The 27,520-nt window shown below is 40.3% G+C and overlaps 7 protein-coding genes across 8 annotated transcripts; 4 read left to right on the forward strand and 3 right to left on the reverse strand.

Annotated features, from left to right (window-relative positions):
* The first annotated feature begins 510 nt into the window (after positions 1-510).
* Positions 511-2,096, forward strand: LOC117147749 (ketimine reductase mu-crystallin). 2 transcript variants are annotated; one of them, XM_033314757.1, is made up of 4 exons: positions 511-629; positions 775-1,565; positions 1,638-1,835; positions 1,927-2,096. In XM_033314757.1, exons 2-4 carry the CDS (start codon positions 782-784, stop codon positions 2,016-2,018), a joined length of 1,074 nt encoding a protein of 357 aa, XP_033170648.1. In that variant the 5' UTR covers positions 511-629; positions 775-781; the 3' UTR covers positions 2,019-2,096. The 2 variants fall into 2 exon arrangements, with proteins under 2 accessions (XP_033170648.1, XP_033170647.1); XM_033314756.1 differs by having other exon boundaries at positions 512-1,565.
* On the reverse strand, positions 2,051-3,663 carry LOC117147748 (GATOR complex protein NPRL2). Its single transcript, XM_033314755.1, has 3 exons — positions 3,367-3,663; positions 2,798-3,304; positions 2,051-2,710 (listed from the first exon to the last, which is right to left on the reverse strand). The coding sequence occupies exons 1-3, from the start codon at positions 3,541-3,543 to the stop codon at positions 2,156-2,158; spliced, it is 1,239 nt and encodes a 412-aa protein (XP_033170646.1). The 5' UTR covers positions 3,544-3,663; the 3' UTR covers positions 2,051-2,155.
* Positions 3,664-3,900: 237 nt separating this feature from the next.
* Positions 3,901-4,954, forward strand: LOC117148094 (DNA-directed RNA polymerase III subunit RPC9). Its single transcript, XM_033315306.1, has 4 exons — positions 3,901-3,967; positions 4,045-4,159; positions 4,223-4,375; positions 4,435-4,954. The coding sequence occupies exons 1-4, from the start codon at positions 3,960-3,962 to the stop codon at positions 4,861-4,863; spliced, it is 705 nt and encodes a 234-aa protein (XP_033171197.1). The 5' UTR covers positions 3,901-3,959; the 3' UTR covers positions 4,864-4,954.
* LOC117148095 (density-regulated protein homolog) lies at positions 4,891-5,916 on the reverse strand. Its single transcript, XM_033315307.1, has 3 exons — positions 5,698-5,916; positions 5,347-5,608; positions 4,891-5,146 (listed from the first exon to the last, which is right to left on the reverse strand). Exons 1-3 carry the CDS (start codon positions 5,815-5,817, stop codon positions 4,959-4,961), a joined length of 570 nt encoding a protein of 189 aa, XP_033171198.1. The 5' UTR covers positions 5,818-5,916; the 3' UTR covers positions 4,891-4,958.
* Positions 5,917-6,311: 395 nt separating this feature from the next.
* On the forward strand, positions 6,312-8,192 carry LOC117148058. The gene is made up of 2 exons (XM_033315247.1): positions 6,312-6,885; positions 7,129-8,192. The coding sequence occupies exons 1-2, from the start codon at positions 6,442-6,444 to the stop codon at positions 7,732-7,734; spliced, it is 1,050 nt and encodes a 349-aa protein (XP_033171138.1). The 5' UTR covers positions 6,312-6,441; the 3' UTR covers positions 7,735-8,192.
* Positions 8,193-9,959: 1,767 nt separating this feature from the next.
* Positions 9,960-10,772, forward strand: LOC117147446. Its single transcript, XM_033314328.1, has 3 exons — positions 9,960-10,076; positions 10,131-10,493; positions 10,614-10,772. Exons 1-3 carry the CDS (start codon positions 9,960-9,962, stop codon positions 10,770-10,772), a joined length of 639 nt encoding a protein of 212 aa, XP_033170219.1.
* Positions 10,773-16,204: 5,432 nt separating this feature from the next.
* LOC117147755 lies at positions 16,205-17,085 on the reverse strand. The gene is made up of 3 exons (XM_033314766.1): positions 16,817-17,085; positions 16,613-16,741; positions 16,205-16,520 (listed from the first exon to the last, which is right to left on the reverse strand). Exons 1-3 carry the CDS (start codon positions 16,976-16,978, stop codon positions 16,329-16,331), a joined length of 483 nt encoding a protein of 160 aa, XP_033170657.1. The 5' UTR covers positions 16,979-17,085; the 3' UTR covers positions 16,205-16,328.
* Between the last annotated feature and the right edge of the window lie 10,435 nt (positions 17,086-27,520).

Genomic DNA, 27,520 nt, shown 5'->3' on the forward strand with positions numbered 1-27,520 from the left:
ACTTTCGTGTCGCCTGCTGCGGCTCCGAATTGGATTGGTCTGGGTGGGATTGGATTGGAGTGGAGTGGAGTGGAGTGGACGGGTTGTGTGGGCTGTGGTTCAGTTTCCAGCTGTTCGCGAGAATCGTTTCGGGGCGATAAAGCCGTTGACAGAAGCGGTTTCCCTTTTTCGCGCTGCGGTTTCGCCCTTGGCGTGCGGTGAAAATGCATTTTCCCAGCGACGCCGAAGAATGGGGAAAACTGCATTAGAAATGAGGAAAAACAGTCGCCCGTGAAAATTGGTTTTCGGTTGGTTTTTCCCACTTCAGATAATGGTCTTTCCTGATTTAAGCTGAACGTCATTGTTTTATCTTCAATACGTTGTATATTATCAAATAATGCGCACCTTGATCGTAAATTTAAAATTTTAACGCCTTGCATCATCAAAGTTATCGACTGTTGATTTCGATGAGTGTTAAATGATAGTAGGGGTATTTTTTAGTTAATTTTTAGGTTACGTCAACAGTTCTCCCAAGATTGCGAGCTAAAAAAAGTTCTTATGCCCAAAAATTTACAAATGCCCAATTAAACTTAATAACTTACAATCAACGGTTTTAGGCCTAAAATAAATAAAAACTTTGCTTAATTTAGGTATTTCCACGCCAATATCCCTGAAACCTGGCATCACTGGTGACTTGGTCGCTAGTGAGATACTAAGTTGCAATCCAATTATAATTATAATATTTTAATTTGCGAGAATTACTTTGTTTTAAATCCATTTCATTGCCAATATTAGCAGCGTTATGGTAAATTACTACAGTGCGGATGCAGTGCGTGAGGTTCTCACCTGGCCGCTGGTCAATAAAGCAGTGGAATCTGCACTTTTAGCTATTGTTAAAGAGGATCACAAAATGCCCTCCACATCCTTTGCCTTTCAACCGAAGAGGACTTTCACCGCATGCGGCAAGGAACCTGGCAAGATTCTGCTCACCATGCCCGCCTATGTGGGAAACTACAAGCTGAAATCGCCAAGGGATCCTGGGGAAGTGGAGCACACCCACTCCACACTGGCCTGCAAGTTGGTGACCTCGTTCAGTGGGAATCCCCGCCGCGATCTTCCGCTGCCCAGCATCCAAGCCCATGTGCTGTTGTTCGACAATCAAACCGGTCAACTGTCGGCCATAATGGAGGGCACGGACTTGACCACCTGGCGCACTGTATCCGCTTCACTGGTGGCCACCAAGTATCTGTACTTCAGGCGCTTTGGGGCGCAGGCAGAGCAGGAAAGGAATATCAACGTGGCCATAGTGGGCTGTGGAGTGCAAGGACAACTCCATGCCGCCGCCTTTTGCGCACACTTCCGGGTGAGGCAGCTCAATCTGTACAATCGCACGCATTCAAAGGCACAGGATTTAGCGTACCAGCTGCGGCAAAAATTGAGCACCGAGAGCGGAACCCAGATTAATGTTTATTCAAGTCCTAACAAAGCTTGCCAGGATGCCGATATCATATGCATTGCCACGTTCTCCAAGGAGCCGCTCATCCAGTTGGCAGATCTGAAAGCTAACCAGGGTGTTCATATTAATGGTAGGTCTGCTGTTGAAACGGAATGATGGATGGAAGATGATGAAGTAATGATACCTTAACTTTCGATTTCAGCTGTGGGAGCCGGCGAAAATCACTTTTCGGAGGTGGCTCCAGAGATTTACCAGCAGGCCAAAGTCTACGTGGATTGCTATGCCAATGCCGAGGCTGAATTGGTGGGACTACCTGCTCCGATCACTGCTGAAGTGGGTGAGATCATTCTGGATGGAAACTATCCCAGGGAGGCAGAAATCAGCATCTTTCAATCCATGGGTGCGTTTTTATTAAGTTTGTGTAACTATATGACTATCTCTGTCTTTTTCAATGTTGTATCATTATTAATTTCATACATTTCCTATTTAAGGCATGGCCTCGGAGGACGCCTGTGTGGCCCAGGCGGTTCGGGATGCACTTTTTCTACCGCAAAGATGTCCAGCTGGCAAAGCAATTCCTTAACCAGCCCAAGCCAAACCAGTAAATTCTGAAACTTTTATGTGTATATGCGTGTATATAAAAAAGCATTTGGAAACATAACAATCGGTTCGCTTACAAACTACAACAAACCCAACCGGCCGGAGACGTCCTTCCGGTCGTCACTTCCAGATCACAGTCACATTCGTGTCCTTCTCTATATCCCGCTCGATGGTGCAGGGCGAGAGGCCCGTCTTGCAGCAGATCTCGTCAAAGCTGATCAGCCCGGTGTACATCTTCTGCCGCCCGGAAGGCACTGAGCCCGTAAACACCGGGTACTTGTGGATGCAGCGAATGAATCGGTGCTGCAGCCCAAAGATCACCATGCGACGCTCATCGATGTTGTGGTGCTGGGGGCACAATCTCTGGCAGATCGCTCGCAGAGTAACGCCGTGAGTCATCGAGGCGTAGAACTGAAAGATGCGCTGAACACTGGGCAGCGTCTTGTCCGGACGCAAGGCCACGTATTTCCGGCAGGCGCCGCTCAGTGATGCACTCTGGATGAGATGCTTTAGGTTCTGTGTCATGTACACGTTGCTGTACTTCAGGATGGGTAGCAGCTGAACGACCCCGTAGTAGACCAGATTCTGTATGCACGACTTGACCAGGTCCGTTTCCACGTCCGCTTCGGCGGCAATGCGGGCAACGTGGTTGATTCCATTTATATAAGGCAGGATCTAGAGGAAACCATAACCATCCAATGGTATTACAGGATTATTTAAATCGCAATGGTGGTATAACTATAAAATCAGGAATAGTCGCACCTGTTGCGTGGTAAGGTCCCAGTTGTCCAGCGGAGCATCGCGCAGGTTTGCCAGCAGCAGGGGCACCATGTGATCCTTGACCGGCGGCGGGTCCGGCTTGTGCATAACGATCTTCAGATATATAGTGTTATCGCCCTCAACAATGGTGGCCACCTTGCGCTCGTTAAGGTCGCGTAGTACAGTCTCAAAGATGTTCTGTAGGCGGCGCTTGTCATCTTCGCGAGACAGGAAGCACGACTCCTCCTCCATCATTATAAGGTACTCGGACAGCTTCTTGACCACGGGCTCGTACTGGACGCTCCTGGCCCGCGAGTCGCAGACAAAGCATAGGTTGAATAGGAAGGCGTTCCGTGCGTACTTCTGCTGATCCTGGATGCCCACTGGATAGCCGACAATCTTTACGTCCATTGCGTTGACGGTGAGAATGCAGCGTTGAAGATGCTGCTTGGGTATGATGTATACATTGATAGCATCGAACACATCCTTGGATATGTAGTTATCGGGAACCTGAGGGACGTGAATTAGTTCGAACTATACTGCGTTATCACCGCTTCTGGGAACCAGCTCACCTGGCAGCTTATCTTGCAGCCCGCCGTCGCATGAAACTCGCTGAGGAAGATGCACCGGATCTTGCCCTCCGTGCTGCCATGGGCTCCCGCTGCTCCAGCTCCCGATCCGCCTGCTCCATTCGTGACCACGCCCGCCGTTGTCGACGTTGCCGCCGTCTCATTCGTATGGGAATGCATGCCGTACAAAGGATTCCAGTATCAGAAGCATCCACATCCTCTGCTTCCTTCAGCGGAGTGGAATCCAAAGCCTGAACAGCAGGTGGCACAATCCAATAACAGTGGCGGAATTCGCTGTAATGTTATGTTAAGCGATGCTTTAGTGTGCCCATAGCTTTTATGTAACAAATATACTCCAATGCAAAAACCAATTGCAACTAATTTAATAATATTGAACTAACTTTAATATATTGAACTTATCGAGTCATGAATTCAACACAATGTTTGATACATTTATCACCATTTGTTGAGTACATCGTTTTCATATTAATTCATATATAAAATATCTGTTATGTTATATACAAAACCTAACTGTAATATGCTTTGGTGGGGTATATTTCAGCGTCTGCTCTGCGGTCATACTAAAAATTGCCGAAATGGAAACGTGAGGATTGTTTTGTTTTTATTTAGTTTTTCCATTAAACAGTAAATAACATGCAGATAATTACGCTTCAATTTCAGGGTCAATCCCACGTTCTCGTACCTCACCAATCTGGAAGTAATGCAGATTCTACATAAGATCAAGAGCACCAAAAAGAAGTTCGGCATGCGCAACTTGGCCACGGTTACTTATGAGGTGTTGCTTTTTAAAAATATTTAACTAACATATGATCAATTAAGCAAACACTTTGTTCCACAGGCACTGCAGTATCTGGAGGAGTCTCCCTGCAAGACGCAAACTCGTGAGAACATTATGAATTACGTTAAGGACCTGTCTTCTTATCGTCTGAAGTCCCAAGAGATCCTGCAAATGATCAATGATCCGCCTACAAGTGCCCTGCACACGCAGCTGGTGAGGATTAGTCTATCATATGCCAGGAAGGTTACTGAAGTATATAATAACCTCCCCAGCTCATCGACGATAATAAAGCTCCACTAACCGATGAGGAGAACGAGAAAATCATTCAGCTGAGCTACAAACACTTCCATGGTGGAGAAACCAAAGGCGCTACTAAGGAAACGCCGGCGGAAAAACCTGCGGAGTCCACTGCGAAGACCGGCAAGCAATCTGGAAAGCGTAATGCCCAGGCCAAATCCAATCCAGCGGAAATAGCTCCAGCGGACAAGTCCACGCCAGGTGATGGAGTTACTAATGTCGCTACTCCTTCAAGTGAAGCCACTACATCAGTTATAACTACTCCAACGGAAGAAGCAACCCCAGTGGAAATATCGCCTTCAGAGAATAAAGCAACTCCAGCCACTACAGTGCCTGCAACGGATGAAGTCATTTCAATGGAAACCAATTCCAATCCTTCACCAGATGGAGAAAAGCTCGGGTAGCAGCCGCCGCAACAACCCATCCGCTTATTACGTTTAACGTTTCATATATTTATGTTGATGTAGCGTATAAAATAAGCTAAAAAAAAGTAAATTATTTATGTTCGCTTCTGATCGCCCAAATCCTCGATGACGTCCTCATCGATCTCGGCCCATTTCTCGGGTATGACATCGAACAAGTCATCCTTGACGTCGCCCTGAATGACGATCTCGTCGTCTCCGGTCACCGAGGAGCCGCAGGCAAACTTTGTGCCAAAGAACTTGGCGGCCACCTTGAGATCAATATCTGGAACAGAAGGGAATGTATTAGTCTTGGTTAACAATAAAGCTCATGATACTCATCTATAAAAGTAAATAAGTATTTCTAAGTTACATGGTATGGTAATGGCTACTCTTAGCATCCGGCGTGCCCGATACCCAAGTTTTGTGCATCCTGCATGCCCTCCATTCACTACTCTATACTCGTAATGTGCGAACAGAACCTACCAAAAGTGCTCAATCCTGTGACCACGGTCACGGACTTCTTCTTGCCACGTGCCGCCCGCGAGACGCAGATACGCTTGGGTACGTCTTCCTTCTTCTTGACGCGCAGCAGTCCCTTGCCACCACGCTTTTGGCGCTTCTTGTCGTCATCCGTCCCGTCGGCGGCGGCAGCCTCCTCCTCGATCTTTAGTCGCTCGAAGTCATCCGGCATGTGGAGCTCCAGCCAGTCCTTGCACTTCTCGTATTCCGGATAGTACTCGCAGTACTGCGTATAGTGGATATTTATATATGTAAATATATGGGCCATATATGATCCCCAATATGGATTTTTCCCAGGTTTGAAGACGAACTCACCTCAATGGGCATCGTGCAGTGGCCACAGTACTTCATCTGGATCGGATAGGTGACGCCTTCGCGCGGACCCACCTGCAGGCGGTCGGCGACGCTGTTGGTGCCCACATCTTCGTTCGTCATTGCGGATCGGATTGACTGCCTGGGATTTGCTCCGGGTTATTGAAATATTAAAATAATGACAGTTTTAAGAAGTCGGCTACTGCAAACTGACCGTTTTTGTTTAGGCTCGTAAAATATACTAAAATTGACACATGCTAAAATATACCCTTAATATACCACAGCAGGCAGGGCTGGTTTTATTGTTTAAATTTTAAATATTTAATGCTGATTTAAAAATCTATAAGTAATGCAAACTTAAATGGCTGCTTTAAATGGTTTTTTATTTATTTAACGTAATACAATTCGAATTTAAGTCCCAGTACAAATCCGACTATCAACAAACTAAAATTAAAATTACGTATTTTCATTTATTTTAAACTGATTGTATCTTTTTAATTTTTTTAATACCTTGTATTGTAATAAAAAATTCTTCTTATTATTTTATTTATTGGTGGAACAGAAGAATGTTTCGATAGTAAAATACCAAAATATGCTGGCCTACCAAAACAACAGTTGCGAAATACTGCATGAAAGAAGCGGCATTTAGAATAACTTGCCGGTTGTAGCAGTAGTAGGCTAATAATTGTATTCGAGCTCAAGTCAGCCAAAAACAATCCAGTTGCTAACGATACACGGCTTAATAAAATGGTCACATGCAATGCTCTAGTGCTGAACGAAAAGAATCAAAATGCGGGCGCCCCGATAAACCGACCATTCGCTAGAAAGAGGAGGACTAAGATTCGCCGCCTGCAGTCCAACAAGCGGTTGAATAAAAACGTGTGCGAACACCATTTGGACATTGCCCATTGTACCCAGAAGAAGGCTCCATGGCGGAATTGGGGATATCTCATCCTCGTCCTCGCCGCAGGAATTGGCATGTTTTTGCAGTTCACCGGCAGGTTGTCCACGCTCAACGGGTTCCTGGAAAGCTACAACAATCAGTTCCACTCGATCGTCCACAACCAGGACAACTACTGCAATCCCTCCCGGCGGCTGGGCGACATGGTCCTGCACGCCCGCCACCAGGTACTCAACCAGGATCATGCGCTGAACCAGCTAGAACTGGCACTGGACAACACCACCAATGAGGTGAGAAGCGGGGAAACTGTAGATTTAATGTGCATCCTAAGCTGGTTTTCCACATCACTTAGATAGTATAGCTACTATAGATTTTACTTCCAGTTGTATGTGCTCATCCAGACTTATCCTGGTTATTGCAACAACATCCTGATTTATCCTGGTTTTTGAAAATAAAAAAACTAGGTGATCTTTAGAGAACTTAATGAATTGCCAATATTTTGTGTATTAATACCCCGGACTCCTTCCAAACAGGCAATCGCCTTGGTGGGCACCTCTGGCGTGGGCAAGAGCCACACTGCGCGCATCTTGCGGGAAACGTTTCCCTGGCCCGAGAACGTGAAGACACTCTCCTGGACCGACCGTTCTCCTTTGGGCCGAGTGAAGAGCATGCTATCCGGCCTGACATTTTGCGGACAGAAAATGATCTTGATCGATAACATGACTCCGAAGGATGCAGTCTTCGTGCCAATCATTAACGAAATGATAAGTGAGGGCGAAAAGAGCGCCAACCACACTGAGCATCAGCAGCAGAAGCGGTTGACCGTTGTGTTCATCTTTAACGTGAATGGCATGCAGTCGCGCGAAGAGGTTGAGATGGATATGGAGATCCTGAGAAATATGCCACACACCCAGCTGGTCACCTTCGCGACTCTGGAACCCACACATCTGGTCGACTGCATCCGCAGGGAAGCCGCCATCGCAATGGTGCACCTGGAAGACGAGCACGTAGAAGAGATATTCAAAAGTATCGATGCTAGCGCCTCTGGCTGCAAGTCCATTTGGGCCAAGGTCCTGCTCTACGGCAAACCAATAATCGCAGACTCCCAGGAAACTAACCAAGTCCTTCCAACCGACTAGCTTTTTCAATTGTTCTATTTTAGTAGGTTTTTAAAGTCAGAGACAATTCTGCAAACCAATCGTGATAAATTTAAAAGTAGGTAGGCAAAAACTATTAGGCTAGCATCGGTGGAATATCAGTAGACAAAATTGTATGTTGTAAATCAAAAACCAATGTTTAATAAGCATTTATTCCTGTGTATCGTACATGAACACTTTGCTATTTTTTTTTACTACCAAATGTGTAAATGAAATTAAGGCCGCATCATGACTAAATTTTTGTAAAAGAAAACCAATTGTATCACATAAGAATAAATTTAAATGATTGGGCAGGTAAATTGTATTGCGTTGATAAATGCTACCTCAAACGCTTAAGCACGTAAGACATTATGTTTAAATTGTAAGTTGACAGAATTCAACCACTATTTTAAGAAAATGTGATTAAAATTGACATACGTCTAGAATCTAGTTCTTATAAATATACACCTTTTTTTATTTTAAAAATAAGAATTTAAATATTCTTCTCCTACCTTAACCAATTATATATTTCGAAGAATGGGAATTACTATACTATTTTATATTTACAAGGATTAATATTTTACAAATTTTAATTTGTATTGCCGATTATAGCATTATCTCTATTTTTTCGATTTGGTCAAAATCGATCGATTTTGTTTTTATGTGCTCCGGTTTTGGTAAAATTTTTGCCATCGGAATGTTTAGTAAATAGGTGTTTAGCTTTTTTCCAAACAATAGAGTTTTTTTAAGTTTTAATTCCGATTTTCGCAATTACTTTGTTAATGCACTTTGACCCTTTGAGTAATTAAATTTATAAAAAAAAAACTAAGTTGCAGAATGATCTTGTGGTGATGTGGAATAAACATTAATAGACCACTGAGTAAACTTATTTTTCCCCTTAGTAAAAAAGATCTGATTTGATATTGAAAAGGCATTTACTTATCATTCCGGCCAGACAAAAGTGCCCGTTTTATAAATTGAAAAATTCTTACGAATTCGAAAACCGGAGCACCGAATTTGCGATTTCAAATCGAAGTCGTTCTGATTTATAACTAAGGAATCTATAAATAATGCAAACCCAAAAAGTTGCTTTAAATGGTTCTTTAATTTATTCAACGTACAAGTATTCGAATTCAAGTCCTAGTAAAATTTTACGTATTTTCATTTTACATTGTTTGAAACTTTTTTATTTATCCCTTTTGTATTACAAAATACTTCTTATAATTGTATTAATTTGTGGAACACGATTTTAAGAAAATATTTCTTATAAATATACAACTATTTTTTTTATTTTAAAAATAAGAATTCTGTGCGATTTGGTAGCGATTCCATAAACTTAAAGGGCACATCTCCAAATCGGGCTGAGGATTGTCATTTATGTGGCCAGCTCGTTATTGAAGGAGAGCTTGCTATGACAGCATAGTATGCATCACCAATGTAGGTAGCATGCTGGCCAAAGTTTAGTTGCCTGTGTGTCCAGGATGACCCCGGTGCTTCAGCACCGACCCGAGAAGCGTTTCACTTCTGCACGTGAATCTTTCGATTCAGCCTATATAGCCTATGCTTCAGCTTTAATCGCAACCCGAAAAGTATGCTACAGCTCCGGAGCACCCTGCTCCATTTCCACCGGGCCATTAAAGCAAGCGAAGCCCACGCGCTTCTGCTGCTGTTCTGGCTTTTGTCTTGTTTGCGCCTTATGGGCACTGCGAAGAGACGCTCCGTTATCGGATAACTCGGATTCGGATAAGGGGCGTCGTGTGGCAGACCGATTTGCTATTCCACGGCAGCCATGGCCTACAAACAGAATCGGCGAACCAGGCCCAAGTCGCTCGGTTGTCCAGGGTCAAGTGCGTTTGCTTATTTTTATTAGCTACTCGTACTACACTCGTTGTCCCGCAGGCGCACACGACGTATGCGTGATGTGGGTGTACGAGATATACGAGGTGTACTATGGATGGGTGTTCCATTGAGGCGGCGACCCACTTCCGGACGAGTCCGGGCTCCGACCTTCCGCATTACGCCCGCCGAATGCTGAATTGCCCCGCTTTTGTTGTTTGCAGCGTTCTCTACTCCGTTTTTTTCCAAAATGTTTTTGAGGGTGCTACGATCGGTGAATCTGAATAGCATTTTAGTGTATCTGCATCGGCAATTAAACAAAATGTGTACAACTTAATTTGGCAATTAGTTAAACAATGCGAATATCGTTGCCTAATTGGCGAGCAATTAGTATGGGGCTGTATAAATTGTTGCAACCATCGGAGATCTTCCAAAACCACGAAATGGAGCAGTGCATCGCCTGGATTTTTGCCTTGCTATGCATTCTGCACTCCCTTCGAGAAACTCGGGTATAAATCCTTATACCTTAATATCCTGGTATTTTCAGTTTTACATTTTTTTAGAGCACCACCTACGAGGTACTGGGCGATGACAAGACCTTGGATATTGTGTGCGATGCTTCCGAGGATAGGGGCAATACACCGATTCGACAGATTTTGGACATTAGCGGCTTGACTGTCGATATGGCCGCCGATCTGGAGACCCTGTACTTCAATGGCGACATCAAGGTGCTGATTGATGTGCCCAACAATCCGATGGAAATGGAGGTCGATGTATTCCACTGGGAGCGCAGCGAGTGGATTCCCACCAAGCTTGCCATGAAGAGGAACAACTTCTGCAAGTCCTTGTCAAATCCCATGGAGCTCTGGTATCCCATATTTATGAAAGTACCCAAGGAGGAGATGATTTGTCCGCCGAATAAGGGGGTGAGTTCGGATTGAATGGATTTTTAAAGGTGAAAAGTAAGTTTTGGGAAAATAGACAAACTGCATTTGGAATTTAGTTACCAATTCCCTAAGGGATTACATTCGTTGTCCATATTCCAGCACGTCTACAGGCTGGCCAATGTGAGCAACCACGTGTTTGTGAGGAATATGCCCCGTGCGAACATCGCCGGAGATGCGAAGGCCGTGGTCCATCTGACCTCGGGAGATATGAAGACCTGTGCGGTGATCTTCTTCAAGATCTACGCCTCGGACGATTGACAATTGAGATGGGAACGGGAACGGGCAAGTGTGGGTACTGCACCCCTGACACTGGCCCAGTGGATCTCGACGGGATCCCACTGTTTGCCCACTTTATAGTTTGTACTTTATGGTAGCCGGCTGCTCTGGTTTTATGGCCTGATTTGGTGGTGTTTGCTCGGCTTCAATGGCGCGTCCCACCGTTTATGGCGCTAGCTAAATGATTTGCAAATAAAGCGAAATATTTCATATTCATGCACCCGAAACAGAATTCTTGTCACTCCTTTCCAGCTTCCCAGTCAGTGGGTCTTCTCTTCTTTTTTCATTTCCATTTTTCGGTTATTTCTGGTGGCGCTGGCGATATGAGCCCGGCACTCGAAATGGGAACTTAGCCAAGTAATCCGCTTCTGGTATTTGCCAAAGGATCACATGCGGCGCCATCCCCAGATCACAGTCCACATCCCCATCCGCATCCATCTCCCCATCAGCGTCCAAATTCGCTGAACTCATTCGCAATTACGCGTGACGATTGCTACGTACATATAAGGTGATTTCCCCCCCCCAAAAAACTGACATTTCAGATCTCGGTAAATTTACAATGTTTGTGTTTTTCTTATAAAACGTATTGTTTAATGCACGTGGTTTGCATTTGTCATGTGAATCATTTGAGGAGGGTAATAAAATTCTGCTAATATTTGTACTATATCAATGACTACTTTTTGTGACTTAAAGGCCAAATAATATGGAAAGTTCGTTAGTGCAAATAATAATAGATCATGATAGAAAAGGGTATATCAATTAATTGTTTCAAAGGATGTATGATACTTAATGCTCTCTATGCAAATAAGATGATAAATTTGAACATAGAAGTTCATCCTACCAGCTGAGGTCCTTGAAAATACCCATTGGTTTGATAGATTTCGATCTAGTTATCATATATAGATGATGATGAAATAAAAATGCGGTTGTGAGTGGTGGTCAATGTGTGTGTAGTTTCCGCTTTCCATGAGATGTTATAGAATACGTATGACTCTATTTGTTTTCTGGGCCGCTTTCCGTTTGCCTCGCGCGGTGTCGTAATAACAATAAGCAGGCGATTAGCTGACGATAGTCGAGTCACAACAAACGATAAATTTGAAATATAAATAGTAAATAGTAGTAAATCTGCACTCGAGCCGGCGTGTGACGCCTATTGGCACAATACGTTCTAAATGCCTTCTAAGGTCGCAGCTACAGGGTAGCAGAGTGTGCGATTCCAATCCATATGCGATTGAGATCGATGCGATGCGATTACAATGACTGCGACCAGACTTTACATATGTATATAGGATACAGTGCGGTACGGCGTTGTAGGCATGCATGAAGTTATGCTGCCCTTTTACTAAAAACTTCTTTGTTGTGCTATTTGCATTTTTAAAGAATTATTTTAAAAATTTCTCCTAATAATTTAGCTATTTAAATGTGTTTGCCCATTCAGTTGGCCCATTACATTGACTGCAACGCACTGTTTGAATGCAAATTTCGAGTCGAATGCTCATGCAAATGCAATATAATCGGAATTCATATGCATCAATTACAATGTGTATTATAGTGGTCACAGCTGATGTGAGCCGATCGAATGTGTTTGCATCATAAACACCCGTATTATCTAACCAGCCACGAAGACCGCTTTGAACTGGTGCTGACCCGATCTGACCGGATCGAAAGGCCTGATCAGTATATCGGTTATATCAGTGCACATTAACCCATTATCGAGGGGTTAAAAGAAAAGAGTATTAGAAAGTAATCCATTTAAAGGACATGCTGCGTAATGATTTTAAGATTCGTACAGCTGCTTCAAGGATCAGACAACAGTATCTCATTTCATGAACTATATATTTCCTGAACTATATTAAATTACATAGGTAATATCTCCATTAGTACTTCCAGTTACATTGCTACAAGTTACATTAGTTTGTTTGACAGATTCGAAAGTTGATTGATTCTATTTGAAATCTATTTTTAATTCAGGGCCGCACACAATAGTTTCTTGCCAATGCTAAACTCGGCATAAAGATGTTATCAAATTTCTAAACAACCACGTTCGTATTTAATCAAAACTAATTATTTTCACAGTCTGTCATTATCAGTGCACGATAAAGCCTAATGGATATAACTCCCACCAATTATAGAAATAGACAACTAACGTCAAATTCTGTTCTGAAAGGGCACAGCACGCAAGCTCTTTGAGATTGATGTGCGAGTATTTAAATCTAAGTAGGTGCATTTATTATTTTGTATAACTACGGATGCAGATACTGTATCTGGAGCTGGAGATAAAAACACAGTGTATTTATTTGCATTTCGTAACATTTCTCGCTGCTCTTCTTATATCTTTCTATTGTTTACTTCTACTTTTTGTTATATAAATGCCATAGATAAACCGCCTAATTCGTGCATTTTAGCGACATGCATATACTTACTATATATACATCATATGCACATATTGAAACAGCTATAGAAGTGTGGATCTGAACGATGTGCAAACAGGCTACTTGGCTACTGTTTTGTATATAACTCTATAAACATTGTTTGTCCGCTCGTTCTGTTTATTTGCCTGTTTGCACTCCAAACTGTTGACCATGGGATGCATTTTCACTTCGAAAACAGAAATCAACAATGCAATCCCTACGATTAAATGCAGGAACAAATCGTGTACCTAAATTATTTTTAGATTTAATAGCGGCTTAACACTGTTGCATAGTATTTTTTAAGCCATAAAATGGGTTTGTTTTCCCGGATTGCCACAAAAACAAGTAAATATTTGCTAAAGTTAACACTCTTGCTAATATAACGCATACGCCCTGTTTGCAGATTTCAATGCGTCGTTTCTTACTTTAATTATTTGTAAATTTTAAACATTTTGAAGATGCTATTTTAGACATGGCGCACTTAATTACATATAATTAGTTGCTTTGTGTCACTTTGCTTTAAAAATCAAAATGTATTATAGATGCACCGAGACTCCTTGGAAATTCCCTATCGAGGGCATTCAGCCCACGATCATTTCCTGCTGCCTGGCGTTGCACTTTTAATTTGTCGCAAGTCGTTGACATTTCATCCACGCTCCAGAACGAAACCACCACCACCACCCACCCATTGCCACCCACTCTCATTTGATTAAATACAGAACAGCATTTAATCAAAATGAGAAGAGCAAACACGCGGTGTACACATCGTGGGCCATTCGCCGTTCGCCGTTCGCATTTCGTTTATTAAGCAAATAAATAAATGAGAAGGGTACTAAATTAATTAAATAAATAATACTTTCAGGAACAAATAAATAAATAGCAAATTTTAATGCGCAAAAAGGCAAACAAGTGAATGCGAAGTCGACACGCAAATGGAAGACTCCGGATTCGATGGCCAAGACTCGACGGAGGTGCGCTTAAGTTGGCTAAAAGCAATTATTAGCATTTATTAAATACTCAGCCATGCTTATTATTATTTTATTCAATCTGAATTTGGCAGGAACCCACATTTACTAGCTAAAAAAAAATAATATTCTAAACGCTCGATAAGCACTTCCTACCACCACACTTGTGTAATGTCGAAAATTCCCAGACAGTCACGGATTCCGGATCACGGAGCTACGGATCACGTGACCTCGACTTGGACATGCTTCGCTGACTTGTCTTTATTATTTGCCTAAACCATTTTCAATTAGTTGTATGCAATAATTGATAGATTAGCTAAATATGGCAATCATGCAAGCGCTGACGAAGGTAGTCAGACTGGCAGATTCCCTTTCGGCTGCCGGGCAATTTGGCCCGTAATTACATCCATCCCCTAATTGCCCACGGCTATGGCTATCATTGTGTAAACGATACAGCGGCTGTGCGGGAAGCCGATGCTGCAATCCGATCGCTGATCATTTAGATCACTGGACGCGATCATGCCCCAGTGGCGATCCCAGTTGATTGAGTAATTAGGAAGTGCAGGGATCCCTCATCCAAATCAGTGCATCCACATCCATATCCATGTCCGACTCAGAGCGATCGAGTATCTGTATCTCTTCTGATTGGCTCAATTAGATATTATTTTCGATGTGACACGGATTGTGGCGAATTAGAGAATCAGTTAACGATGCAGCAAATCAAATTGAATGCTTTCAGACGGCGCTCAATTACGTTATTAGTTTTCAAATACGTTTCAAAATGGAATAAAAGTATTGTATTTAATATTAGGCAATTGAGTTGTTTGGGAACTGAGCAAACGTTCTATTAATTCAATCTGCAGCATTTGCGTTCTTGATCTTGAATTTTGCATTGGAATTTGCATAACTAACAAATTTTTATAAAGCGTTAAGGGGCTTTAAATAAACTTTGCATGAAAGGATCACCAATTATATTTAGTGATGATGATTCATCGCAACATATTTTCCTTCTAATTAAGTCTTAATGAACTCGATCTCTTTTCGGTTCGTTCTTTCTTTTTTTGCCAAATTGATTTGATTAGAAACTCGTTTAAAATTATGCCAAATCAAGGTTCTTGATTTATAGACAATAAACAAATTATATGTCTATCGTTGGATATTATTAAATTAAATATGGAAAAATGGTTTCTAGAAAATGTTTTTTTTTTCATTTATAGGAAATATGAAATAAGCCGACACGTTTTCCGTATATTAAAATTATGAATTATGAGACCAAATATTACTCGAAATGCACGCCTTTTTTGTGGCAGTGTAGGTCTCGTACCTTCCAGCTCGAGCTCGAAAGCGTTAAGTCTTCCTTTGTGCGCTTTGTCTCAAAGTGTTAAAGCAAATTGGCTGCAGCCGCCCGGGCGTCAGTTCTTAACCCCCTTAACCCCTTAACCCCTGACGGCCAATGATTATACACACACCCAGTGGCGGCTGTGCGGCAGTTGCCAAAAGCCAGTCGACCATGGCAAATAATAAAATGTAAGACACTCGGCAAACAAGAAATGGCCCCTCAAAAATGTCACATTTGCACAATTGATTAGCGGGGTGTTTACAGTGGGCCATAAAAGTTTTCGGATGCCGGGCGTTAAATTGCCATTTACGGCTGGCAAGTTCGGATTCTGGATGGCAAATTCAATATCTGGTTGAGTCCGGTGCTGAAAAATTCCCTGGCAATTGCTTTTTATTGAACCTTTAGATTCGGTTTTCTAGCATTTACCTGCGAACAGCAAATATTTCGGTTCGGCCTTTTCATTTTGCGCTGGTGGAAAATTTTCGCCAAGTTCGCGGTTAATTAATATGCAATTAGAGGTTGATATCAATTTGCGCAATGTACAACCAATAACCGATTTTATTGTTTGTTTGACAAGTTTCTTTCAAATTTGCCTGTAAATTAGAGCAGAAAGAAATTTCGTTTAGCAGGTTGTATGCATTATTTGGCTTTCCATTGAACGGAAAATAATTGTATAATTTTATTCAGATCTCCTTGATATGCGATGTTAGTGATTTTATTTTTCAGAAATGTGTAAGTATTTATATGTTTTTAACAACAAAAAACAAAAACGAATGTGTCTAATAACTTGGCCTATCATCATAGAACGCATCGTAAGCTAAAATTAGTCCTGTTTGTTGAGGATCGCCTGTACGTAAACAACAAAGCACAAGTTGAGCATCATATTCCAAATGGTCACCTTGCGGTCCAGTGGTATCCTGACACGTCGCACGATATCTAATACCAGGACGAACAAATCGATGGTCAAGATGATGCCAGAAAGCACAAGAAAGGGATATATGAAACACGGCTTGATCTGGATGAAAACAATAGTTGCAGTAATTTAGTACGATGTTAAATAATGGTACAATATATAAGCTAATATATTTTAAGTGATTTTGTACTCACAAACACCATGGCGTATATCACTAATAACGACGCTGTCAGCATTAAAAAGTTTTTGTTTGTCAAGATTCTGATTGGCCCCAAACGCATCGCTCCGAAGAAAAGGTTCATGAAACCTATAAAATGTAATATCTGCGAATTTGGGTTAGGTGTAATTAGTCCTTTACTTGCTGCCCACCAATCAATAGAGGGCTTCCATTTACTCACCACGCCAAGGATACCGAAGCCGAGGGCACAGAAGAATACCATTGCCTCGCGACTGCTCGAGAATTTCCAAACGGAGCGTGTTTCGCAAAATGATAGGGGTATATTTAGGTTGTTGCGCACAACGCGGCAAAACTGATTACCGATCCCTTCGAAGATTTTCATGGCGAAATTAGGTAAGCTTAAAGCTTGTACAAAGAAATTTTCGAAATTTATAAAGATCTCAGAAAGAATGTAAAAATAACTGCTTTGCTCAAGTCAAAGGGGCTGACTGACTGAAAGGCAACGAATGAGAACCGAATAAGATTAGGGCACTAAATCATGGCCAACTACTCCGGCTGGCTGTGCAAGGACAGGGATAAAAAGTTAGCACGACGAAATGTACAACAAAAGCTCCAACATTTTTCAAAATTTGAAATCTTGGTAATCAGCAAAAATCTATTAATCTCTATGATCTAATCTCTATTAAATCTAACTATTGCGACGTATAAATAGCATAATTGTATACTATTTGCCTTTCAATCATCCTCTAATCTTATAAAGAGATACCAAAGAGGAGGAAATATGCCGCTCAACATAACCTTAAACAGAGCTCCACGTTTTGGGTAGTTCCACTTTTCTTTGTCCATTTTGTTGTTTTTTCTGTTTCATTTTTATTTGTATTATTCTAGACGGTCTGCTTAATTTCCTACAATCCACTTTATTCCACTGACCCATCTTTAGTTGTTGGCTTTTTTGGCTATAACTTGTCTAAAAATGGTCACACAGCAAAAAGAAGTACCATTTTATACTCCTTATAACCAATACTAACCACCCCTTTCACTTTTAAACGGATTTTGTAAAACTAATTTTTGGGCGATTTTTCGCATTTTTTGTAAGGGGTACCATCATCAAAATTTGCGAAAAATTGAAAAATCCTAGAATTCCCAAACTTGAATGCAAATCGATTGGGACTTAAACAACGAACTCAGCGAGGTATGACATTCCGCATTTGGGTCATTATTTTCAATGTTTTGATCAAAATACCGATAATTTTTTTTACAAAAAATCTGGAAAACTATTTTTGGCAAAAAACGCAATTTTCAAGTTGGCTTTTTTGGCTATAACTTGTCTAAAAATGGTCAAACAGCAAAAAGAAGTACCATTTTATACTCCTTATAACCAATGCTAACCACCCCTTTCACATTTAAACGGATTTTGTAAAAATAATTTTTGGGCGATTTTTCGCATTTTTTGTAAGGGGTACCATCATCAAAATTTGCGGAAAATTGAAAAATCCTAGAATTCCCAAACTTGAATGCAAATCGATTGGGATTTAAACAACGAACTCAGCGAGGTATGACATTCCGCATTTGGGTCATTATTTTCAATGTTTTGATCAAAATACCGATAATTTTTTTCACAAAAAATCTGGAAAACTATTTTTGGCAAAAAACGCAATTTTCAAGTTGGCTTTTTTGGCTATAACTTGTCTAAAAATGGTCACACAGCAAAAAGAAGTACCATTTTATACTCCTTATAACCAATACGAACCACCCCTTTCACTTTTAAACAGATTTTGTAAAACTAATTTTTGGGCGATTTTTCGCATTTTTTGTAAGGGGTACCATCATCAAAATTTGCGAAAAATTGAAAAATCCTAGAATTCCCAAACTTGAATGCAAATCGATTGGGATTTAAACAACGAACTCAGCGAGGTATGACATTCCGCATTTGGGTCATTATTTTCAATGTTTTGATCAAAATACCGATAATTTTTTTCACAAAAAATCTGGAAAACTATTTTTGGCAAAAAACGCAATTTTCAAGTTGGCTTTTTTGGCTATAACTTGTCTAAAAATGGTCACACAGCAAAAAGAAGTACCATTTTATACTCCTTATAACCAATACTAACGACCCCTTTCCCGTTTAAACGGATTTTGTAAAACAAATTTTTGGCCAAATTTTCGCACTTTTTGTAAGGGAATTTGCGGAAAATTGAAAAATCCTAGAATTCCCAAACTTGAATGCAAATCGATTGGGATTTAAACAACGAACTCAGCGAGGTATGACATTCCGCATTTGGGTCATTATTTTCAATGTTTTGATCAAAATACCGATAATTTTTTTCACAAAAAATCTGGAAAACTATTTTTAGCAAAAAACGCAATTTTCAAGTTGGCTTTTTTGGCTATAACTTGACTAAAAATCTTCTCACAGCAAAAAGTAGTACCAATTTATACTCCTCACAACCAATACTAATCACCCCTTTCATTTTTAAACGGATTTTGTAAAATTAATTTTTGGACAAATTTTCGCATTTTTGTAAGGGGAAAATCATCAAAATTTGGGAAAAATTTTAAAATCCTAGAATTCCCAAACTTGAATGCAAATCGATTGGAAATTAAACAACGAACTCAGCGAGGTATGGCATTCCTCATTTGGCATCCCACGGTATTAATACTATTAGACATCCTAAGGATACTCTATAGGTTTTCCTGAATGAAATGCCACTGGAAAGTTTCTTAGGCAGCATCTTAGTGTTTTTCAAGAAAGGAAAGGTATGAAATTTTAAAAATAATTTTTCAGCAGGCCTGTTAAAATTTTTAATACAAGCTCCATGGATTGCGCCATCTTTTCCTTGACCACAAAGAGCAGAGATTGTGTATCCGACATGGTGGTCAGAATACTGCTGGCAGCTTACTGTATTCAACTGAATTGCCACTGGCACCTGGCAGCGCTGCTGAGGTAAGAGTCGGATACAGACATTTTAATTGAATTGAGTCAGTCATTGGCAATTAACACTATGGACATACATTAGAGCCCGTCAAGAATTTAATTGCCGGCCAAGCAATCACCTGTCTTAATTGATCTCTCTCTCCCAGATTAACGTATTTCCCAGATCGTAAGAGGAGAATGGAGGAGAATACTGGAGAATAGAGAATCCGATCGAGATGGAAAGCGTTTGCGGGTGGGGCTTTGGGGTCTCAGGAATGCCACCGCCATGGTCTCCACTTGAGCGCAACTCTGTAACAGGTTCACACCGAATAAGCTCCACCAAGTGACCAACAAAGTAAGTGCTACATGGTTGGGCAGTTCGAATGACTTATGGATACTTTATGAATATATGTATATATAGACTGGTAAGGCATTTCAAGTTAGTTTGTCACTACTTAAGAAAAAGAATAAATATTTCTATATTAACTTTGGGTTCCACTTATTTCTTAATCACAATAACTGATATTAATCCCAGACAAAAGGTAGACCGTATTCAAAAGTGAGGACAACTCATATTTACCAGCTACTTGGTAGAGTATACCATTTCGTAAGCCACTAAAAGCCTCTTAATGTTCTTCTAAAACATTTTCGATCTAATTGATTGTACAGAAATCGAGAGTCGTTAAAAGTTGGAATGTGACTGAGAGGGGTGAGAATTGATTGAAAATGACAGATGAAAGTGGCAGATGTTGAGAAGGTGAAAGGATTGAGAGATGGGGAGAAAGTTGCTTTATGTCAGTTGGATAATCCGCAAAGAATGCTTAGACGAGGAGAGACAATCCGCAGTGTCGCTTTGCTATTTCCACTATTATATATTATTAACGATTTCCAGCGCTGATTTATGGCTCTGACCGGGCGACCCTGCTAATCATGAGTTGCAATATCGTATTGTTGCTTAACTTGGTCGCAAGGCTATTCTTAAACAGAATGCATTACACTTGGCCCAGCTGACATAGTCTTAGAACAAGTGTCGATCAGTTCTGGCTGACTTCCTTTACTCTATTACACTTAAGTCATTAGGGTGGACCGCAAACGAAGATTTGTAAAATATATGTTAGTGTAATATGAATTGCTACCTAAGTGGAAGTGACTATAACCATATAACTATTTTACCCGTACAACATGTCGTATGAGTAATAAACCTAGATAACCCTTTGTATTTACCTGCAAATTTGTTGCAATTTAATAATATATAGCTTGGTGCGTTAACTTAACAACATTCTTTTATTCACATGTCTAATTAACGGCAAGTGCGGAACAACGTTGCGTATGCGTGATATTTTCCATATTTTCGCTACAATTCAATGTTCATTATTATTTGGTGCCCCCCAGACCATCTGCTCACCTGCCCTCTCTTTCCAAGCCCATAGTGCTATCTCGCTCACTGGCCGCTGCAGAAACGTGCGGCTGACCCAAGGCCAATTGGCAAATTGAAAGCGGAGTGGAGTCGGCGTTCTAATTGGAATCCACTTACAGCTCCGCTTCACCTGCACAGAATCACTTGGATGTGTGGCAAAAAGTGGGTATATTCAAATAATAGAAACATAAAGACCATAAAAGCAGGAACTGCGAGCAGGCGCTGTGCGGATCAAGAAACTGCCAACCCTGAGAATCCGAATGAGACACTCTTGTCAGCCGGTTCCACAGATAATAGTAATAATAATGCCATGTGCACGCATACCACTTATATAGCAGATAGGTATATATATTCACAATCTTATATACCGCCTCTCCAACGCCGATCCTAAAAACCTAGGCTTGTGGCTTTGTTGCTGCTTCTGGCGACGTGGACACTTTGAATCTGAAGACACATCTTATTAAATATTCTTTATGCCGCTGCTGATGATGCTCCTCGGGTTCTTTTTTGCCGAGGTAAACAAATCGGTCAACGGGCAACGGACTCGGGCACGTTTTTGCCAAAAAACGAGAAGAGAACCTCATCTTGAGTGTATTCATTCATATACCCTATCCGGATATAATTCAAATAGTTTAAGTAACAAGCTCAAAATTGAGAAAATTGCAAATTACATAGTTTGGGATACTAGATACTATTTCTAGATGGTATAAATATTCTTGATAGCAGCAATTCAAGTTTGGGATACCAAGGTTCTTCATTAGCACAGAAATCATATATGGTAAAAAATTAATATATGTAACTCTTGCACATTTTTAAAGATCTTGTAAGTTACTTTTGTTTGGGATACCAAAGTTATAGTTTATTCCTTGATTTCCTAGATGAAAATACCTATTTTTAGGGTATTCAAAAAAAGAAATAAAACACTCGTATAAATATAGCTTCCGCAATGGCAAAAAACTCTCGGCTCCTCTTATCGTTCACCAGATGGCCTTTTTTTTGGTTTTTTTTTGCCTTTTTTTTTTTGTGTGTCATTTTTCGCTCAGTGATGGCGCTTCTTCTGTTGTCAGCGGGTTGGGCAATTTTTCATGAGATCTCAAAAACCCCGACGAGTTCGAAGAACTCCGAAATCGAAAACATAAACAAAATCCGAGACATATAAAAATTTGCAAGCAAAATGGCCGACAGGTTTGGCTCAAATTATAAACTATTAGAAGCGGTTCAGGCTAAAGTCGTTGCTCGTTGGCCAACTTCCAGTCGGCCGACTGCAGAAACAATAATGAAAACAATAACAAATACTGGCCGAAAACAAACAGCAGCAGCAGCAACAACAAAAGAGCCCGGATCACTGGTATTTTTAGTATGTGGCGCTGATTTACAAGGTGAACGGGTAAGGCAGCCAAGCCAGTTCAAAACCCCGGCTCAGGTCGCTTCACCGCCCCCTCTAGGCCCCCTCCTCAACCCCTAAACACCCCCGTTTGCCACTTCAAACCCACCTGCTCAACAGCAAACATTGTGCTCTCGAAATCGTTTTGGACAAATTCCCAAACCGAAAAACAAACCGATACTAACCGTTTGACAAAAAAACTAATTGTTGCGGCGCAAATTAAAGTATGATTTATTCGTATTCAAATTCAATAAGCAAAATTTTTGAAGCATAACATTTAAGTTAAATTGTTTTTTATATTATTTAGGAAGATGATCACTAAACATTTATTTCTTGTTTTCAAAACATTTCCCCACATTATGCCATCAATACCCATCGATAATTGGAACTTATTAGTGTTATCATCCCTCGATTCTTATCGTTCAGCGACGTTATCATTTTGGCAGAGTCTGGTGAATGAGGTTTTCCCCAAAGTTTTAATTGCCGCCAATAGATCGAACTATAAACAATCAATAAAGATAAACTTGATTTGAAACAATTTGTTTAATTGACCGAATAAGGCAGTGCTATCTATTTACGAGTCATGAGTTTGAAGGGTTATTTCTATTTTTGATAAGAAGTAATTACTAAATATTCCATAACTATTTGTTTACCTGTTATATGCTTCGCAAAGTGACTAATATTTCTTTAAGTGAACACCGAAATATATTCAAATACTCACTGCCTCATATCTAGTTTTCCAATGTATGACGTCTGCACTTCTTGATGTTTTCGATGAACAAACAAATCTAGACGAGAAGCCAATTAATTAAGAAATAAAAATGCAACTCGAAATGCTTATCGAGGTTTGATTAAAAATTATTATTCTTATTTGCGGCGGTGAGTCATGCGAATAGACGGGGGAATCACCGCGATGATTCAAGGCCTGCCAGAAAAGATGGCGATTTTGGATCACTTGAAGATCATCCTCAGACATCCCGAAATTCAATTGTTTGTCCATATCATCATCATCATCATGGAAGTTGGCAGCTCGTGCCAAGTGCTCAATCAAGTGTATAAATATAAAGAATTATAAATAAGCGGCTTAGTCAACAATTATATGTTTATTGTTCTGGCGTAATTGTCTTGATTTTATTTCTTGTGATTTCCACTGTGATAAGGGCCCCCTGATATAATATTTCATCGATTTCATCGAACTGCCCATAAATAGGAGTGGGAAATCCCTTGACCCGATCATGAGTCCAGGGAATGTCTGGTCGTCTCCTTGGCCTTCACATATATAATTATTTCTTCCATCGAAAAACTCGTCTGCCTTGTGTTTCTGGCACTAATTCCCTTTAAAAGGGGTTCAGTTGATTTTATTGATAAATTTGTCCTACAATATCCATTGATAATAAATTGCCTACCTGCAGTTCCGCCAATTGTGTAGAAAATAATATGTAAAGACATTAAACTATTGTGTGCCTTTTTCGGTGGTCGTGTTTATTTAATTTCATTGTGAAATGAGTTCTTTATTTATTCGCTTACGCTCATTTGTGTTTATTATTATAAGCCGTCTTATTGATTATTTAATTTGCCATTCAACAGTTCATAATATTTGACACCTAATCGGATGTTATTAGTTCTTTTTATGTTTCGTATACAAATCACTTATTATTATAAATATTTATATTTTCATAATTGATTGCCATCCATACACGTATCCTTCTCGAGTTAATATAATATGTTTTAGTGTGATATTATAGTTGAGAGCATTAAAACATTCAGCGAAGAATGCTTAGTGCATTTGCAATGCGTGGGGTCACCCAAAGGGGTAACCTTCCAATTCGCTGCTCCCGTTGCTGTCGCTTCTGTTGCTGCCACTGGATTGGTGATTGTTGATTGTTGATTGTTGAAAGTTGAATGTTGTTTTTGGACGTGCTGGCACCAACGAAATTTCAATTGTGGCTCCCTCGCCGCCGCTTTTATTGTAATTTATCGACTCGGATGCTACGTGAGTGTTATTGAAAATGGTCATTTGGCTGTCAGCACCTCCAAGCACTCGATAAGTCTGGCCTACCTCCAGTAATACTATCAGCATGTGTCTACATACCAGGCTGGGTCTTTGAGTTTAATGTATTCAAGCATTGAACTTTTATTTGCTGTGCAAGTGACCATAATGCTGATGATGAGGAAGGGGAGGGCGTGGTCGCAACGGTTGTTGATTACGCCCACCGTGCGGATTTTTGCATTATTGATTTGTAAACACGAATGCTTTTTGTACATTTATGCAAAACCTCAAGGAAAATGTATGGGTACGAAGATAAAACTTAATAATAATTCACATGCAAACGGCGAAGCATAAATATGCGAACAACACAAAAAATGTTAACAAGATATACTATGTAGATGAACGGAATTATAACTATTTGGAGGCCCAGATGGTTTTTGCTGTAAATGCTGTCAAACTTACATTTTTATACACTTTTTACAGTCCCCATAACTTATTGGATTTTATGGTCTTTTTGGTTAACCTCAGAATAAATATTCAGTTGCGGTTTGATTTTTTTAGACAAGAATTTTGCACATGGGAGTGGTAACAAATTGACAGAGTCCACAAAGAAGAAGTTTATTAATATTTTGAAACTGCGGACTGGCAAAAAAAAAGATTAATTAGCGTTTTGAAAGGCAAGAAACATGCATATTATAAATTTACATTACAAATCGAATAGGGTTAACTGCAAATAATAATTGACAAAAGCAATCTGAGCTAAAAACATTGTTAAACAATCTATAATTGATGGCTTACACCTTAAAATGCATACACAATCCCGTACTAACTTAGTGCGCAATAATTGGTAGTCTGTTTTAGTTAATGTGCTAAAATGGCCACCCCCTCCGACTGAATTTAGATATTACTTGGACTTTCCACGTATAGCTGCGCTCCGCCCCAAAAGTCGCTTGAAATGGGATATGGACAGATAATAAAGTGAACCAAATTACGGGGAACGTTGGACATTTGCTACGCCACATTCATAAATAACCAAGTGTTTGGCACATTTTGATGGATCGCCAGTCATTTGTCATAATGCTGGAAATAAAAGCCACAACAGAAGAGCCGAAAATAAAAACCGGATTCGATTCTCCCGCCAAGAAGATCGAATATGAAAGACAGGCCTCCCCGGCCCCAATTTTCGATACGAACACTAATTCCAATTTCAATTCGTATTCCAATTCCAATTCCTAGATTAAAACACAAACACATTTCATCGAAATGTGGGGCTTTCGCAAGACGCGACTTCCCATTGATTGGCGATAATTAATCAAGGGTTGAAGGGGTTTTGACCGCACGGACGGACGTTGGAGGATGGCCACTTAGCATCGCCGTGTTAATGGTCCACTCTAATGTCGCACATTAATTGCCCCGATGACTGATCGCTCGCGGAAGGCTATGCAAAGTCTGGTCTCGACTACGGATCATACATTATGCGTTATACATTATACCATAGATAGATATGTGGATTACGAATTTCAGACTACGAATTTCACCTGGGCCAGAGCAAACAAATATGGTGCTTATCAATTAGATAGTTCGCAAATTGATGCTAATTGCAGTTTGCTCGTCGAAGGGGGAAATAAATATTGTGGAATTATATTGGAAAAAACTAAATAGTTTTCTCAGCCTCCGCGCTATTTGCTTAATTTTTTGCAATAATATTTGTATTTGTATTCGCGCTTTTCACGTACTTTGCTCAATATTTTCTTATTCTTCTAATTTTGTGTGTTGTTTGCATTTCGGTTTTTTTCTTTTTTTTTTTTTTTTGAACCAGCACCAGCTGTGCTAATTTTTTCCCGCTATTGTTTGGAAAACTTACCCTGAGAGACTCGAACAACGGAGAAAAAATACAAAATAAATAAATATTAAGTACATAAATGGTATTTACCGCCAGTTGGAAAGAGTTTACTACGTCAATTTGTGTGGCGTGTGGCAAAGGCAACGCAGGCGGCACGGGGAAGGTCGCGAGCACGGCTTTGCATCCGATCGGATCGGATCGTATCGTATCATATCGTATCTAGAATATCTCGAATGAGTAGAGTGGTACCCTCAGCTGTAGCATCTGGAAGTAGCATTGTGTTTTTGGTGGGTTGGTGGGCGGTTTTTGGTCGACATTGAAATGTGGTTCGCATTTGATAGTCAAGGTCCCCAGTATTCTTGGGATTGTGAAACGTTTTTTTTTTGGGGGGGGGGGGGGCGGATGTTTGGGGCGGTGCTATTGATGTATTGTGGGAGAAAAGTGTTCTCTTCGAAAAGCTCGCTTAATTGGAAATTTTCGTAACACCTGAGATAATTGGCCAAATATAATGACGCACGTGAATATTTACAGCGACCTCGGTTCTTTTGTCCTTCCCAATATGTTTATATTTATAACATTTAGCCTTTTCTTTTTATTCTGAATATATCCGTAAGTGTTGTAAATCGAATTCCAAGCGCAATTTTTGCACAACCTGACGGGTAGGATAAATCAATCGGTGAATTTTTCAGCGTAAATGGTTACGCTGCTTACAAAGATGGCCGAAAAGTTGTAAACTTAATGGGCCATATTCGCAAAATAATAAAATCAATAAAATGCAATCAACTGGGACAGTCCAGATCAACTGTACATATATGCATATATGTGTTTATGAACGACCTTGCGATAAGAGAGAAAAACCGAATTTCAGTTCCCATTGTTGGGCAATAAAATGCGGCATAAAAACGCTGGTCAGCGTTATAAAAATTGCAATTGAAATGGATCCGAGCAAAAAGCGACATTCTTGTTTTCGGGGTGTGGCTGCCGTTAATTCAACATTTCAGACCAAAGACCACGGACCACAGAATATTGCGCATACGCCACGTGCAACCAACTGAGCAATGTCAACAAAAAAAAATCTAAGAAATAGGAATAAACAAGAAGCTGTTTAGAAAGGTTGTACCAACCTGTCAAGCAAATTCATTATTTTCCACTGTACTCACTTTTGCGCTAAAGTAATTCGAGATGTCGATTTATTAATGAATTTCAACATGCCATCTTCCGCTTATTTGTTTTTTATATTTCGATATAAATATATTATATTATTTCATTTGAGTGTAGTTCTTTTCTAACAAAATGTTTTAAGTTATGTTAATTTTGCTGTAAATTAATTAATTGCTGTAAATTAATTAATTTTGCTGTAAAAATAAATGTTTTAA

Source organism: Drosophila mauritiana, chromosome X (assembly GCF_004382145.1).
Source record: "Drosophila mauritiana strain mau12 chromosome X, ASM438214v1, whole genome shotgun sequence".
NCBI lineage: Eukaryota > Metazoa > Arthropoda > Insecta > Diptera > Drosophilidae > Drosophila > Drosophila mauritiana.